Source organism: Phyllobates terribilis, unplaced genomic scaffold, assembly GCF_046119375.1.
Source record: "Phyllobates terribilis strain yellow unplaced genomic scaffold, ASM4611937v1 Scaffold_3__8_contigs__length_932513732, whole genome shotgun sequence".
Classification (NCBI taxonomy): domain Eukaryota; kingdom Metazoa; phylum Chordata; class Amphibia; order Anura; family Dendrobatidae; genus Phyllobates; species Phyllobates terribilis.
In genome coordinates this window covers 99,575,712-99,591,490 of record NW_027362763.1, presented here as the reverse complement: position 1 = coordinate 99,591,490, position 15,779 = coordinate 99,575,712, and the positions used below count along the sequence as shown (strand labels likewise).

At 38.3% G+C, this 15,779-nt stretch overlaps 1 protein-coding gene across 1 annotated transcript; it reads left to right on the top strand.

Annotated features, from left to right (window-relative positions):
• Positions 1 to 548: 548 nt before the first annotated feature.
• LOC141257952 (astacin-like metalloendopeptidase) lies at positions 549 to 14,238 on the top strand. The gene is made up of 13 exons (XM_073672958.1): positions 549 to 640; positions 754 to 775; positions 3,403 to 3,450; positions 4,062 to 4,196; positions 4,300 to 4,417; positions 5,474 to 5,652; positions 7,611 to 7,695; positions 8,803 to 8,930; positions 9,778 to 9,887; positions 10,764 to 10,989; positions 11,153 to 11,271; positions 12,531 to 12,759; positions 14,132 to 14,238. Exons 1-13 carry the CDS (start codon positions 575 to 577, stop codon positions 14,134 to 14,136), a joined length of 1,470 nt encoding a protein of 489 aa, XP_073529059.1. The 5' UTR covers positions 549 to 574; the 3' UTR covers positions 14,137 to 14,238.
• The last annotated feature ends 1,541 nt before the right edge of the window (positions 14,239 to 15,779 follow it).

Here is a 15,779-nt window from a genome sequence, read left to right as displayed (position 1 = left end):
CATACATTTCAGTAGGACAACATTTTGGATTTTAAAATCATTTTTCAAGCTGTTGTTATAAAGTATTCTAATTTACTGAGATAATGACTTTTGTGTTTTCATTTGCTGTAAGACATAATCACCAACATTAACAGAAATAAACACTTGAAATAGATCACTGTCTGTAATGACTCTATATAATATAGGAGTTTCACTTTTTGTATTGAAGAACTGAAATAAATGAACTTTTTGATGATTTTCTGATTTAGTGATATGCATCTTTATATAAATGGTGTTCTGTAGAACAACTCTATTATTGGGTATAGGGTAGCCTTATTTTTATCATGAGAAAAGATTAAAACCATATTTTACTTTAAAATTTGCTCAATGCTATAAATAGTTTTTTACATAGGTGCGTGTAATTATAGCCTTTCAGTCATTTGGGTGGAGTAATGGTTTCTCAAATGGGGAGTGCCTCCCTCCTCATTGATGAAAACCCTTGTGATGATTGGCTATTTCTGCACAGATTGGAGGTATATATTGAGCTTATGCTGCACATGTACCACCAGAAGAGAGAAAGTTCTCATACAACACAATGAAGTTAAGAATTGTGCTGCTGTGCTTACTTAGCTGTTCCATCAGTTGGGCGCTACCTGTACAGGTAATTCGGGATCCTAACCTGTCATTTTCTCTAATAAAGAGGAGTAGATAGATCTGTACTCAGTGATCCCTCCACTTTCCAAACATAAAGTTGTCTCTTTTTGTTCCTTGCAGGTAAATGATGTTAAACCCAATGGTAAGCAAGCGTTTGTTTTCATTGATTTAATAACATTTCTTTCCTCTTGATGATTAATATTTTTTCTTTTGTTAATTTTCTTTTCTTTCATAGTCATTAATAACATTATCACCTAAACAGTTTTCTGCTTCTCTATCTCTTTCTTCACTGCCATTACAAATTTATTGCCAGCTTTCTCTGCTCCTTCCTGACTCTATTTTATAAACCACAGAAAACATTTCTTAGCCCCTGTATAATTTCTTTTCACTCACTGATCTTTTTTTTTTGGCTCATTTTCTTTTCTCTATAACTATAATTTCCATAGTCAGTAATAACATTATTCTCATGTCCATGTTGTTTTCTGTCTTTCCGTAACTGAGTGTAATAAGTTTGCCTCTACAAATTACTTGTAAGCTTTCTCTGCTTCTTCTTGACTCTACTCTAAAAAACACATAAAATAGTTCTTATTCCCAAACCCCTTTCTTATCTACGTTGACTTATTTTTATTTTATTTTTTTTTAACAATACACATGATTACCATAGTCAGTAATTATATTATCCTCATGTTCATTAGTCACCCATGCTGTTTTACTACTTTTTCCATTCTTATCTGCACTAGCTGTGCCATAATCTAAGATAAAGACAAAATGAGCAAATACCCTGCAGTAAGTAAATAAATAGTAATAGTACATATAAATACATAGGGGACTTCGTTAACATTGTTTTGATTAAAAAAAAACATAAAAGCCATCCCACCACGACAAGGTGTACCCAAATCGGGACAGTACCTAACTCTTGTAGTCCTCCTCACTATGTATCAGCAGGCGTAAAAATAGATAAGAGCAGAGTAGGACCTGGGTCCCGACTGTTTAGACACCTGCCCATAGATAGCTATATAAATATAATTGCCCAAAAAAGGGGAGCTATGACCCTGTTAGTACAAAGTACAAAAAATAAACCAAAACCTAAAATAATTGAGCCAGAGCATATGTTGGTATTAGTGCAATGCATAGGTGTGCATTCACACTGTGGCCATTTAACAAGCAGAACCTAACATAAAAACAAAATGAGAAAATACCCTGAGGTAAGAGAATAAATAGTAATAGTGCATGTAAATAACATAGGGTACTACTTAATTAAAGTAGTTTTAATTAAAAAAAAACATAAAAGTCATCCCACCACAATAAGGTGTACTTCAATTGGGAAGTTCTATTAAAAATGTATTGCTAGCTTTCCCTGCTTTTACCTGACTCTACTCTAAAAAACACATTAAATATTCCTTAAACCCAGTTTGAATTCTTTTCTCCTGCTGATCTTTTCTTTGTTCGCTTTCTTATTTCAAGAACTATGATTTTCATAGTCAGTGATAATATTATCCCCGTCACCATTGTTGTTTTCTATTTTTCCATCCTTGTCTATACTATGTCATTATCAGTTCATTGCCAACTTTTTGAATTTTTTTTCTCTCTACTCTAAAAGCCACATAAAACATTTTTTACCCCCAGTACCATTTATTTTCTCTCACTGGTCACTTAATTTTTCTTCTTATTTTTTTTTTCCATACTCATGATTTTAGTGATAATATTTTCTCATGTTCCCTAGGATGTTTTCTGTTTCCCTATCCTTTCCTTCTAGTTTGTAACAATTACAAATTTATTGCCAGCTTTAGCTGCTACCTTCAGACTCTACTCTAAAAATCCCATAAATAACAACAAAGTGTTTTATAATAATTATGAATTATTTGAACCATAATGAAAATAATAATAGCTTAATAATGGGGTAACTAATATGATACAATTTAATTTACATGTTACAAGACTCTCACTAATTTTGATCGGTGGAGGTCCCTGTCCTGAGGGTTCAATGATAGCTTAAGGGGAACCTATAATGTAAATAGAAATGCTATTGACCTGCAGATATGGGGTTAATCTGGAGGGTAATAACGTTCTGACACTATGCAGCTGCCACACTGAGAGCCCAGCTGCCAGGAGGAAATTAACTTTGTTCCTCCCGGCAGCCTTTGGCTTTCAGTCACGGGGGTGCAGCTTGGATGATTTCAGTCAACACTCTGTTCATAGAGAGCTGCAGCTGTAACAACGCCCCGGCATTGATTGACAGCTGGCTCAGCATTAGTTAGGGGTTGTCTGGGACTTTAACATTGATGGCCTATCCTTAGTGGCCATGACCAGGTACTGCAATTCCACCCCCTATTGCTTTGATGAGTCTATGGAGCTGTGCTATGCAGCTCAGTAACTGAGCAGTTCCGGACGCCACTGACAGCAGGAATAACTGATTGGCAGGGGGTGCCGAGTGTTACACCCTCGCCAATCTGACGTTGATGACCTTCCCTAAGGATAAACCATCAATGTAAAGGTCCCAGACAACCCCTTTAACCTTCAAAAACTGTGCGACCTTTCAAAGCTTTTATGCCTGAAACTGGGAAAAAGTCCCTTTTTGTTCTTTTTTCATGACTATACATAGGTGAAATTCACCATAAGTGAACTGAAAAGAACAGAACACGTATTTTTGTTGATGAAGCTGTAATTTGGTTCATTGTTTTGATCTATTTCATATGTAGAATGTAATCTTTTGAACACAACATTTTTTTCTTTATAACATTTGTGACTTTTTTTCTCTATACTCTTCAGTTGATGATAAAAGAACGTTGTACGAAATACTTAAAGAAGCCAACAAAAGTAAGATAATGTATGTCATGGATCGTTAAAAGGAATCTATCAGCGGGATTTCACCAAACTATTTCCATGGCTCTTTCAAAGATAAGTCCAGCAATACCTTTACATGGCCAGTCCCAGCCTTCGTTACTGAGAAATCTGTGCTTGAATTGATATGCAAATGGATATGTTAGGCTCAAAGCCTCTGTCACTCCAGTTATATTATCCACCCAGGGCCGTCTTCTCCTCCTTGACTAACAGCTCCTTTACCTAAAGTCACACAGCATAGAGCTCATCAGTCAAGCAGGAGGAGGTGTCACTGGGTGGGAAATAGATCTGGAGTGACAGAGGCTTCAGATCTACTATAGCCCTTCATCTTCATTTGCATATCAGTTCAAAAGCCGATTTCTATGTAATGGAGGGACGGACTGGCCATGTATAGGTATTGCAGGACTTGTCTTTGAAAGAACTAGATGCACATGTAAGATTACAGGCTGAAATCATCCTGCTGACTGATTTCCTTTAAGCAGTTATTGTAAGATTTGGGGATTTTTGTGACATTTTTCTACCATCATAAAAATTGAATGTTTCATGGTTAAATATAGCCTCTTAGTTATTATTCTTCCTTCTCTCAGACGTCAGTGTCTTTCTTAAGGAAGAAGACATCAATGTTAAAATCATGCGTAACATTGTATCATGTTCGTCATGCCGGTGGAAAAAATCTGACGACGGAATAGTAAGAGTCCCGTACACCATCTCTTCTTCATTCTGTGAGTTTTCTATATTCCATTCATTATCTGAGGTACTCATGTCTAGAGAATTTTAGCAGATATTTTAGACCTGGAAAATGTGACTCTGGTCTTCTGTTTCCAGTGGACTACGAAGCATCAATGATCACTTGGGCCATGAAGGAATTTGAGGTGATGACCTGTGTACTGTTTGTCGGCAGAACCACAGAACAAGATTATATCAGTATAGAGCCCGGCGGAGGGTATGATATTTCATTATTATAGCTTTCGTTGGTTCGGTCGTATTTCATATTAAGTGACATTTACTTACTAGTGTGGGGGAATCCGTCCAATATGTGTGGAAAGGCAGTAAAGTAGGAATCAGCACCAGTCTTAAAGAATCGGTCCAGACTCCCTAGGCCTCTTAATTTTGGGTAGCAAAGGACAGCACCATAGTGAGGGGGCACAATTAGATCTATTTCAAGGGGCTTCTCATCTTTCATTTTCTTATTGATTTTTAAAAGCAATCTTTAACCTCCAATACTCAAATACCATCAATACACAAAAATAGAATACATATTCTTAAATTTTTTTTTAGCATAATTCACACACTAAAAGCCTGCTAAATATGCAAAAAGAAAAAATAATTATATATATATATATATATATATATATATATATATGTATTTATATACACTATGTATAGGGAAAACCATATGCATTAGGACAGGGATGTCAAACCAAGATGAAAAACTTGGACAAAGTCGCAGGCCAAGCAGTATACAGTATAATGAGCCCCACAAAGTTCTCCATACAGAATAATGGGCCCCACATAGTCCTCCATACAGAATAATGGGCCCCACAAAGTTCTCCATACAGAATAATGGGCCCCACATAGTCCTCCATACAGAATAATGGGCCCCACAAAGTTCTCCATACAGAATAATGGGCCCCACATAGTCCCCCATACAGAATTATGGGCCCCACAAAGTTCTCCATACAGAATAATGGGCCCCACATAGTCCTCCATACAGTATAATGGGCCCCACAAAGTTCTCCAAACAGAATAATGGGCCCCACATAGTCCTCCATACAGTATTATGGGCACCACATAGTCCTTCATACATAATAATGACCCCACATAGTCCTCTATACAGAATAAAGGCCCGCCCCACATAGGGGTGGTGGTTCTGGTGTCATGGGCCAAAAAAAACAACCCGTGTGCCAGAGTTTGACATGTATGCATTAGGACATAATAAAGTTATAGATTTTTGATCTAAAAAGTATCGGGTCGTTAATTGCTGTTTTCTGTTTTTTAGGTGTTGGTCGTTTGTGGGAAAAGTGGGAGGTAAACAGGTAGTAAGTCTTGTTAAATCTACCTGTCTCAGATTCCCTCTTGTACAGCATGAACTCATGCACGTACTTGGCTTCTACCATGAACACACCAGGACAGACAGAGACCAATTTATTAATGTTTTATGGCAAAATATCTCTCCAAGTGAGTATTCATATCAGGTAACATTTTCATAAACAAAATATTGTCCCCTTCTATGGAGAGTGGAATACTGTTGGTGCAAAGATTTACTAATTAATTCCACCTAAGGGTTAATACACACAGTTATTTTACATGTTTGTTCATAGTGGGAAATATTGAGAGGCTTTTTTTGTAGAAATCCAGAAAATAAATGTGTAATGCTACATCGGTCTCCATATTTGTGGAGGTATAAGAAAGCAGTGCCAGTGATCTGTGTGTCCATGAACTTAAAGAGAACCTGCCCCATTGCACGTGCAGTCCGATCTGTGGAGAAAATGGTGTAGAGAAGAAGCTGAGCAGAATGATATATAGGTTTGTAGGGAAAGATTCAGTATTACTTGTAATTTATTAATTGAAATCCTTAGTGTTTATATGCATATGAGTTCAATAGGCGGTCCTAGTAATATGAGTTTGGTGGGTGGTCCTGCTTAGTGATTGATAGCTATCTCTCCATGCACAGTCATACAGGGAAGACTGTCAATCATTAAGCAGGACCACTCGATGGACTCATCTGCATAAAAACACCATAGATTTCAATGAATATAATGCAAGTTTTACTGAAACATTTCCCACAAAAATGTATATAAATCTGATAAGTTCCTCCTTCTCTATAACATCCTGCTTGCAGATCAGATATCATTTTCATTTTAATAGGTGCTCTTTAAGAAGGACTAGTAATGAGCAAGCACTAAAATGCTCAAATGCCTGGTACTCGAATCGAGCAGGTCGGATGCTCGGATGGGCTCGACTCAACTAACGAGTATAATGGAATAGAATGGGAAACTCTGGCATTTTTTCAGAAGATTCTAACAGGAGGGCAGGGCAATTGCTGAAATGGATGGAAACAGTGCTCAAATGGAATGGGAACAGCATGGGGAAGACGCCTGGAAACATTTCTGACTCCCAAGTCACTGGGAGAGTATTACGCCACTTTTAAGGACTGACAATAAAACATACAAAACTGAAAATAAAATGGACTTTACCGGAAAAAAATGTTAGGAAACATTCTTTCCTGCTTAACTTGTATATAAAGCAAAATTAAAAAGAGAAAGCAAAAAAACTCCTCCTCCCTTAATAGCTGGGCCATCTCTCACCGTATTTCCCTGTCGCCTATGACTACAGTAGATGACATAGTAGGGGGGGAAATAAAATTACACCAACCAGTAGTCACCGCTAAATATAATTTTAACATTTTACTACCTTATCTGGGCATGTGGTGTGTGAGAAATGGTTAGACACATCCTGTTTAATTTATGAAGGAGGGACTCTGAAACTCAGAGAGCCTATGTGGACCATGCAAGAACTGCCAAAAATTAGAAAGAAGAGGGTCTCCGATACACCGTGTATTAGACATAAAGAAGAGTTTCATACACATTCTGTTAAAATTGTTAGGTAGTGGGACTCCAAAGCTCATAAAACCTATAACCTAAGTGCAATGAGTACAAAAAATTAGAATGAGGGAATTCAATACACCCTGGAAGACACGTAGAGGAAGGCCTCAGAAAACATTTTTTTCCCATTTATAAGGAGCGGGACTCCTATATTGGTAAAGCCTATGCACTAAGTGCAAGGGTTGAAAAAAATTAGGCAGGGGAGACAGGTCATTGATAGAAGAGAGACACGTCAAATACTAGAGGTTGGCGGTGGCTGGTAGTGCAGTGGCTGTCTTGCTGCACTTTATATTAAAAATTCCAGAATGGATTTCTCAAAAAAGCCTCCAACTTAATTCTACAAGCAGGGTATGAATATAATAGGCATTAAAATGGCTGAACACTCATGCCTTTAGTCAGGGGTCAAATATCCTGCTGAAAGGTCGTCTTTAAGGAGTAGTGATTTCATGGCTCAAATCTTCTAAAGAAAAGAGAACTAAAAATTGTACCCATGTTAACAAGATCTCCATGTTTTTCTGTTTTCTCAAACAGATGATTACAGCAATTTTCAAATTGATACTGATGGGAACAACATGAACCTACCATACGCCTACAACTCCGTCTTGCATTATGCCTCGTAAGTAGATGACCAAGGTAGATCACATAACACAGACTGTAACTTACTGTAGAGTCTTAACAGACAAATTATCTTTCCTTTTAAGCATGCTTTAATTAGTGCGGATTGTCATTCACCTTCTTGATGATATTGTTACAAAATCATAATATTGCTATTAGATCTTATTTCTTTCTCCTTCTAAAAGTTGAGCAAATTAATGCGGGAGTACCTGTATCAACCGCTAAATATAAACTTCGCCCTCAAACAATAAATTATGGCACATAAATAATAAAACTTAACGTTTACTAAGAATTATAAAAGATATAACAAGACTAGATACACATAACATACAACATATAGAGCAGTGTAATGCTCAAAAATGCCCACATCCCTGCTAGAGAATGGTTCAACAGTGATTGCTTTAGGGCTTTGTCAAAGTTCTTGTACATAATGTATAACAGCATTCACCAAGATAATGTTGTAACTTCGTAATCTTATAGTATATGCTATCTATATGTGCAGAGAAAAAATATATATAGAGAGAGAAAGAACTGTCTCACCCAATTTATTGGACATGTTTCACATGGATGGTTCCACCAGTCAAAGAAGAATGGAGTTCTGGTCTCTCCAAAGGGAAGCATGCAGGGGCAATCCAGGGTTGTATAGTATAAAGGGTCAGTTGTGGACTGTCCTTGTAAGGGCAGGAGTCTGGGATGCTAGGGACAGCCTGTCTGATCAGGGACTGATATGGCAATACAACAGAACTCCATTCTTCTTTGGCTGGAGGAACCATCCATGTGAAACATGTCCAATGAATTGGGTGAGACAGTTCTTTCTCTCTCTATATATATTTTTTCTCTGCACATATAGATTGCATATACTATAACATTACAAAGTTACAACCTTATGTTGGTGAATGCTGTTATACATTATGTACAAGAACTTTGACTAAGCTTCTTCAAAGCAAATGGATTGTCGCTCCATTCTGGATGTTGTAGTAAGCATGGAAATTTGAGTTTTTATTAAAGATCTCAGACAGAAGTTTCTATTTCTCAGCTTAAAAACATATGACAAGTAAAAACATTTGAAGTTATGTTACTTATGTCTAACCACGTTCACCTTCTATAGGACAGCTTACAGCAACGTTCCAGGACAGCCATCGATGGTTGCTAAATCTGACCCTAGCATGTCCCTGGGACAGTCTATAGCAATGAATAATTTTGATGTAGCGAAAGTTAATACCCTCTATACTTGCAGTAAGTACTTTAATTTCATCCTGATGCCATTAGCTAGCATTTTGCATTTAGTCCAAAAAGTTCTACATGGTCTCATCTGACCAGAGCACCTTTTTCTAAAGGCTAGCTGTGTCCTCTTTGTCCCCTGTGTGTGGAAGACAGTGCTCTGGTCAGATGAGACCAAACTAGAACGCAGTGTGGTGGAAAACAAACACTACACACCACCCTGGTGTTTGTTTTGCATACCCATGTTTTTATGGAGAAGGAAGCAATACCATCGTGATATTACATTAAAATATTGCAAATAGTAGCACAGCCTATTATGATTCCAAAAATAATACCATAGACTGCTGAGATCAAGCATAATCATTACCAAAACAATTCCTTCCTTCGTTACTAGAATATTACTCCAAAACAAGCAGAATCTTTGGGTGGGTGAAGGCCAACAATAGTTTTACTCACTTAAATTTTTTCTTTCTCTTCCATTAAACTTGTATTAGGTACTTGTATTACTTGTAGGTAACCCATTTCTCAGTCTGTTTTATCACAGGAGTTAGTGTTTCTGCCATGTCACTAGCTTTCTGAGCTCATCATAAATAAAGTCAGTGGCATAAAAACTCTGGCCCCTAAGCCTTTATGTTACTGAATTTATTTATAATGAGGTCAAAAGGCTGGAGAGGCAACAGAAACACTCGCTCCTATGATAAAACAGGCAGGAAAGTGTGCTACCTCAGAAAGCAGCAGCTGTTGTGTTGTCTGTAACCTCATTTATAATAAGTGACTTGTGGTTCCTCCAATGGTCAGGATCTGTGGTATGTGTACTTTAAGATTTAGCATGTTTTGATGACTTGTAATGTATTGATTTCAGATATCTGTAGAAGAAAGTTTGTGGAGTTATCAGGAACATTTAACTTTAATTTCGACTCATCAAGCCAAGGAGGATCCTACTGCCGTTATCTGTTCCAGAATTCCCAATTGGTATGTACAACATATTTCCTAATTAATTTTTTTTAACGTTTTTTTCAATTCTTGCCATCAACAGGTCAGTATGAATAAGTACTAAGTAAGAGTAAACATCTTAAACTACAACTAGATCAGTCACAAGGACAACATAACAGAGGCTCTTATCCATAATTAACCCATGTTAGATGTCACCGCAGCAGCCCCAACGCGTGTTTCAAATTTGCTTTCTAGGGTGGACTGTCACAGTACTGCCTTGTTGACGTACCATGCGGTTTGTAGACACAGCAGTTACTGTGAGTAAACACTTAGAGCACTAGCACTTTAAGTATTATATAATTTGGTGTATGCTCTTCCCATCCCAGGCTACAATGAGTAGTGAGTGTTTTACTTCTTAACACCTGATCCAAGCTACTGATCATGTCTATCTATGTATCCTATATGTATTTATATATGTATCGTTGTTAATTTAATAAAAATTGTGATATTTTTTATATGGACGATTTACTCAAATTTTTTGCTATTGCTGTTTATGTTTGAGAGTGTTCATAGTTTACATTATTGTTGGCACTGATACTGATAGGCGTTGGCCCTTATCTACATGGTGGTATTATTATTTATTCTGTTCTAGGGATATTGTTTCCACATATTGACTACAGCATCTTAGGGGTTGGGATCAGTGGTAACTCCTTTCCCAGCTATTGCTGTAAAAGTTCAGCGATATATTTCAACTGACAAACTATGGATGGTGAGGATTGTGCTTTGATTGATGGCAAAAAAGCACTGCATGCAATGACATTCTTGCCAACAACATTGGCATCACTTCCTGATACATATGGCTAAAGTATACGCTTGTGGAGTCTTACACGATTGTTATCTTTGCTTTCATCCCAGGTTCAACTGCAGCTCAATAACATCAATATCTCACCATCTCCAAACTGTAATACTGCCTACATTAAAATCTATGATGGAGGTGATACTTCATCACCCGTCCTAGTTGACAAGATATGTGGAAATGTGGTACTTCCACCTCTGGTTTCCTCTGGATTCTTCATGCTGATCGAGATCGTTACCAATCAGCCATCATCTCAGAATACATTTAGCGGTTCTTATCAGTCAGGTAATGGATTGACTGTTGCAATCCCCCTCATTATAAATGTTGGTCACCATTTGTGGTAGCATATGATTGTACTGATGTAAAGATCTAGTAATGATTTTTACTGCCGCGATTATATGAATTTAATGCAAACCTAGTGACCACATGTTATGTTCTTTTCATCTAGTGAGGTACGGAGGAACCTATGTGACAACTAGTTCGCCGTTGACATCTCCATTGTTTCCTAGTATGTATCCCCCCAATCTGAACATTGTCTACAGTGTCATAGCCCCTGTAGGAAAGAAGGTAAGACTTCACATCTCCGGTATAATGGTCATTTGCTGGTAACGTCATTTTTTTGGGGGCGTCCCCCATTTTAATAGCTAGTAAAGGCTAGGTATTCAGCTGGGGGCTGATATTAGTAGCCTGGGAAGCTCCGTGGGTATTACCCCCTTCCCAGGCTTCAAACATCTGCCACAGACGTCTGCTTAACCTCCGCTAGAGACTAAAATTACGCGGAACCGCACGCCAATTTTTTTTTTTAATAAATCCTTTATTTTAACTCTAAATGACAAGAACAGTAACCAACACTGTCACTGTACTTATTATATATGTGACTGACATGTTTCTATCTATCTAATCTATGTGTGATGCTCTATTCTTTCTGTTCTAAATTGTCGGGTACTGATGTATGCCGCCGATGAATTGACGGCTTTTTAAAGAGATGGGTGCATGAAAATCGGAGGGCACTAGTGTGTCCAAGTGCCCTGCTATGTTTTTCATGCACCCTCCTATATACCCTGCCTGCCTGCCTGTCTGCCTATATATTCTGCCTGCCTGACATTTAATTGAGCACTGTTCCCATCGATTTGGGCAATTTTTGACCTTCTGCAGGCCGCCGGGGGGGACCGCCAGAAAAATGCTCGAGTTTCCCATAGACTTACATTGGGCTCGTTGCTTGGGTCGAGCACCCGAGTATTCCAATGTGCTCGACCCGAGCCTCGAGCACCCGAGCATTTTAGTGCTCGCTCATCACTATTGACAGCCAAACAAACAAATTACCATGTGAGACATGCACCCTTTGAGGGGAAGGGAAATTCAGCAAAAATTTTCTAAGTTCTGGTATTTAAATAACAGTTTCATGCTGTTCTGCCAAAATGGGCAGCACTAGGAAGGAGTTTGGGTGGGACAGGTCATGGCTACTCCCATCAAATTAATGAATAGTGTCAGTGTTTCTTATGCCACAAATGTTATTCCAGTCTCTGACTGGAGTAACATTTCTGGCACGGTGCATGTAGGCTCACAAAACTAATAAGATGTGCTGAATTCATTAAGTTGCACGCATCTCTTAATGAATTTGGTGCTTTTTACACCTACACGGCCCTCATTAAGCCTGGCATGTGAAACAACATTCTTATTGAAGCCAAACCTGTCTCTTTAAGCAAGTCTATGATCAGTTTAAGTCAACGCAAAATCCCCATGAACTGTATATCGTCTCCAGTATCCATAATTCCCTCCATCGTCCACTCAATTATACATCTTATTTTTTATATTTCTTTTCTCAGGTGACTCTAACATTCAATTTCTTCTCGATACTATTTTCGACATCGTGCTCCACAGAGTATTTGATAATTAGAGATGGACCCTTATTGACATCCCCGATCTTGAACACGTTCTGTGGACGGTATTTGCCTCCTCCTCCTCCAGTCACATCAACTGGAAACACATTGGTTCTACAGATGCAAACTGGAGCTACCACTATGTTTAATGGATTTATTGCATACATTAGTTTTGGTAAGTGTGTCACATTGGGTAGAATTAAGAAGTGTCATTTTTAAAAGATTTTATCAGAAAAATCTATAAAATATCTGTCCTTAGCTCTAGCTGTTCCATGGATAATGAATAAAGAATAGGCATGAGTGCGGGGCCAATGCTCCATCATGCCAGAGCACTTCAGTCCCCTGTTCGCGGGAGATGTGGGGCTACCAGCTGTTAGACCCACACTGATCTAAAAGTTGTCACCTATCCCTTGGATAAGTTTTAACTTTAATGACAAGAATAGCTTTAAATATTCCTTACAAACGAAACAAATACTCAGTAGTATATTAAAAGGGGTAATTTGCTGCCACTCACTTCCAGATCGGGAGGTGAACGGTGCCGATAACATTGGCAAGTCTCTCCTAACCTGTTATTCAATGGTAGCAGTGCTGGTAGAAGGCAGTGCTGGACTATTCTCATTGCTGGCTTTTTCCAGCACTGATCCCGGAGATTTACAGTTCAATCAGATAGCGGATGACCAATCAATCACCTGTAACAGTGCTGGAAAAAGCAGGCCGGGGCAGTGCTGGGCTAGTTTCCTCTCTGTGATGGTCCCCAAGCAGAACTTCCAACTATATTTTCTCTAAAAATCCAGCTCGTTTCAGGGAAAAATGTATCTGTGTACAATCGTTCAATGCTCTGATTCATTCTGCCGATAGTTTGGGCAGAATAAATTAGCTGAAAAGTTCCGTTTATCGTTCAAGCTATAATAATGGCCAAGGATCTTTTTCTTTATCAGCACCATAACGTCTTTTTATTTATACATTTATAAAGCAGGTTCACGTGGACATATAAAAAAGTCGCTCATTTTTTATGTAGAAATAAAGGACAATTTCACCAATATGGTGGTTCGTATGCAACCACTATGCAATCCATATGGCATCTGTTTTTTACTTCACCAGTTTCTAACATTTACAAGATCAACAATTTTTTTTTTCGTGTGCCGATTCGATCATCTTAACTACTCAATTGAATAACATTTAACCAAGTGCTGTCCATGTGATGTCAGTTCTTTTCACAGACGGCACCCATACCACAAAGATGGTTGTGTGAATGTAGCCATGTAGTAAGAAGAGTGATGTTTTATGGGAAAAAAAGTAATTTTTTTTAATGCTGCATCCCAAGAACCATAATGTTTGTATTTTCCTGTCGACACTGCAGAATGAGGGCTTGTTTTCTGTAGGTTGCATAGTTTACACACGTTTCATCCGAAAAATGGTGGCATTGGCTAAGACAACCAATTACGTGGGAAATGCAACTTGATTGTATCACCTTCGACCCCACCTGTGAATTTTTATGTTTTTTGCCATACAAATAAGTTGATCATCTGTTTTTTTTTGTCTTGTAGTGTGAAGCTGAAATGCAAGAGGAGTTCAGGAGAGTCTGACTGATCTAGAAGTGGAATGACCAAACCCGATCTTTTTTAAATTATTATTTATTCTATTTAACCATCGTGAATAATTTCGGAAAGGCAATGTAATGTCATGCAATGATCTTAGGTAATGGTGCTGCTTTTATTATTATTATTATTTTACTTTTTCTTTATAATACTAAATAATACTTTCTGAAAAATGACTTATTTTAGGAAGTAATGATTCCTTCCTTTTGTATCTGGCATGTCATGTCAATTCAATAAAGGTGCTGGCTAGTGACCAAAACTCGTGTGATTAATTGAGTGGTTAATTTGTTCAGGACCAACAACTGTAAGCAAATGGCAAAATGAACGAATGAATAAAAATTATTCTTAAAAGGGCTCAGTGAATAATTTTTAAAAAAATTATATTCTGCAACACAAATCCCCCGCAAGTCCTGTTCTGATGCTTTCCTAGTCTGTTAATTTCCAGAATGTGCTGAATATTTATTAAAGAAAATTGTAAGTTCGGCACTTTTGGAGTGCTGTGATTGTCACATCTTCAATTACAGGGAACCTGTCCTCTGAGTTATGCTACCTAAACCATGGGTAGCGAGAATCAGGGCCTGGCTGCACGACTGCAGCCAGGAAAGTTTTACTCTGGAACATTCCAGTGTTTGAAGACCCAACCGGAGATGAAAGGAGAAGACAAGACTAGTTTAGCGCCGCCTCTCTCTGATCTAGTTGATTGACAGGTCTCTCCCATATGTGTTCATAGGGAGAGACTTGTCAATCAACTAGAATGGTGTGAAGACCCGGGATCTTCCCTGGGCGTAATACTACTCAGACAACACAGGGTAAGGTTAAAACAGCGTGGTAATATTTCATTGAACCGCAAAGTGGACAATAAACACGTAGAACAGTCCCAGAAAATACCCAAGATGGTACAACATTACACAGTCTCACCCTTCCTCTTTGCCTGCCTGGGATAGAACAACTTTGACTTTGGGACTTTCAGGGCCAACTACTTCAATCAGAGGCCCCCCTACTTTTGGCGGGCCCCCATAGAGAGAAGGTAGTGGCAAGCTTATGAAACTTTCCAGTCAGGGCCGATACCCTTAGGCCGGAATCATGTAGAATCCAAATCTGTGTCTCTTTAGGTAAAATCCATGCTTCCGCTGATGGTCTCAGAGTCTGTGTGTCCTCTTGCTTCTCCTTGATTCTCTGTCCTAAGTCTTTTTTCATCAGGATAGATAAACCCTTTTTTCTATTTACATGTAAAGGTCATCAGTCACAGGGCATTACTCACATGGCTCAGCTCTCATTGTTTGAGCTAATCTATTTACATAGTTGGTATAGTAGGGGCTCTTTAAATCAACATTCAGGATTATTTCAAACAATAGTCTCTGTTAATCAACCAAAGAAGATCACAGGTTAAAAAGTCGACATAAAAATAAAGGTATACTGCTCTCGCCATCAGAAAGTATGTCTGGCATAATTAAGATTTTTCGCTCTATCGTCACAAGTGGTACAGAATGAAGCCGGCCAGGGTCGATGCCAGACTAGTCACATCTCCCCACACTGTCCTGGTGCAGCCAGGCTCTGATTCCTGCTGCCCATGATTTGGGCAGCAAAAATCTAAAAA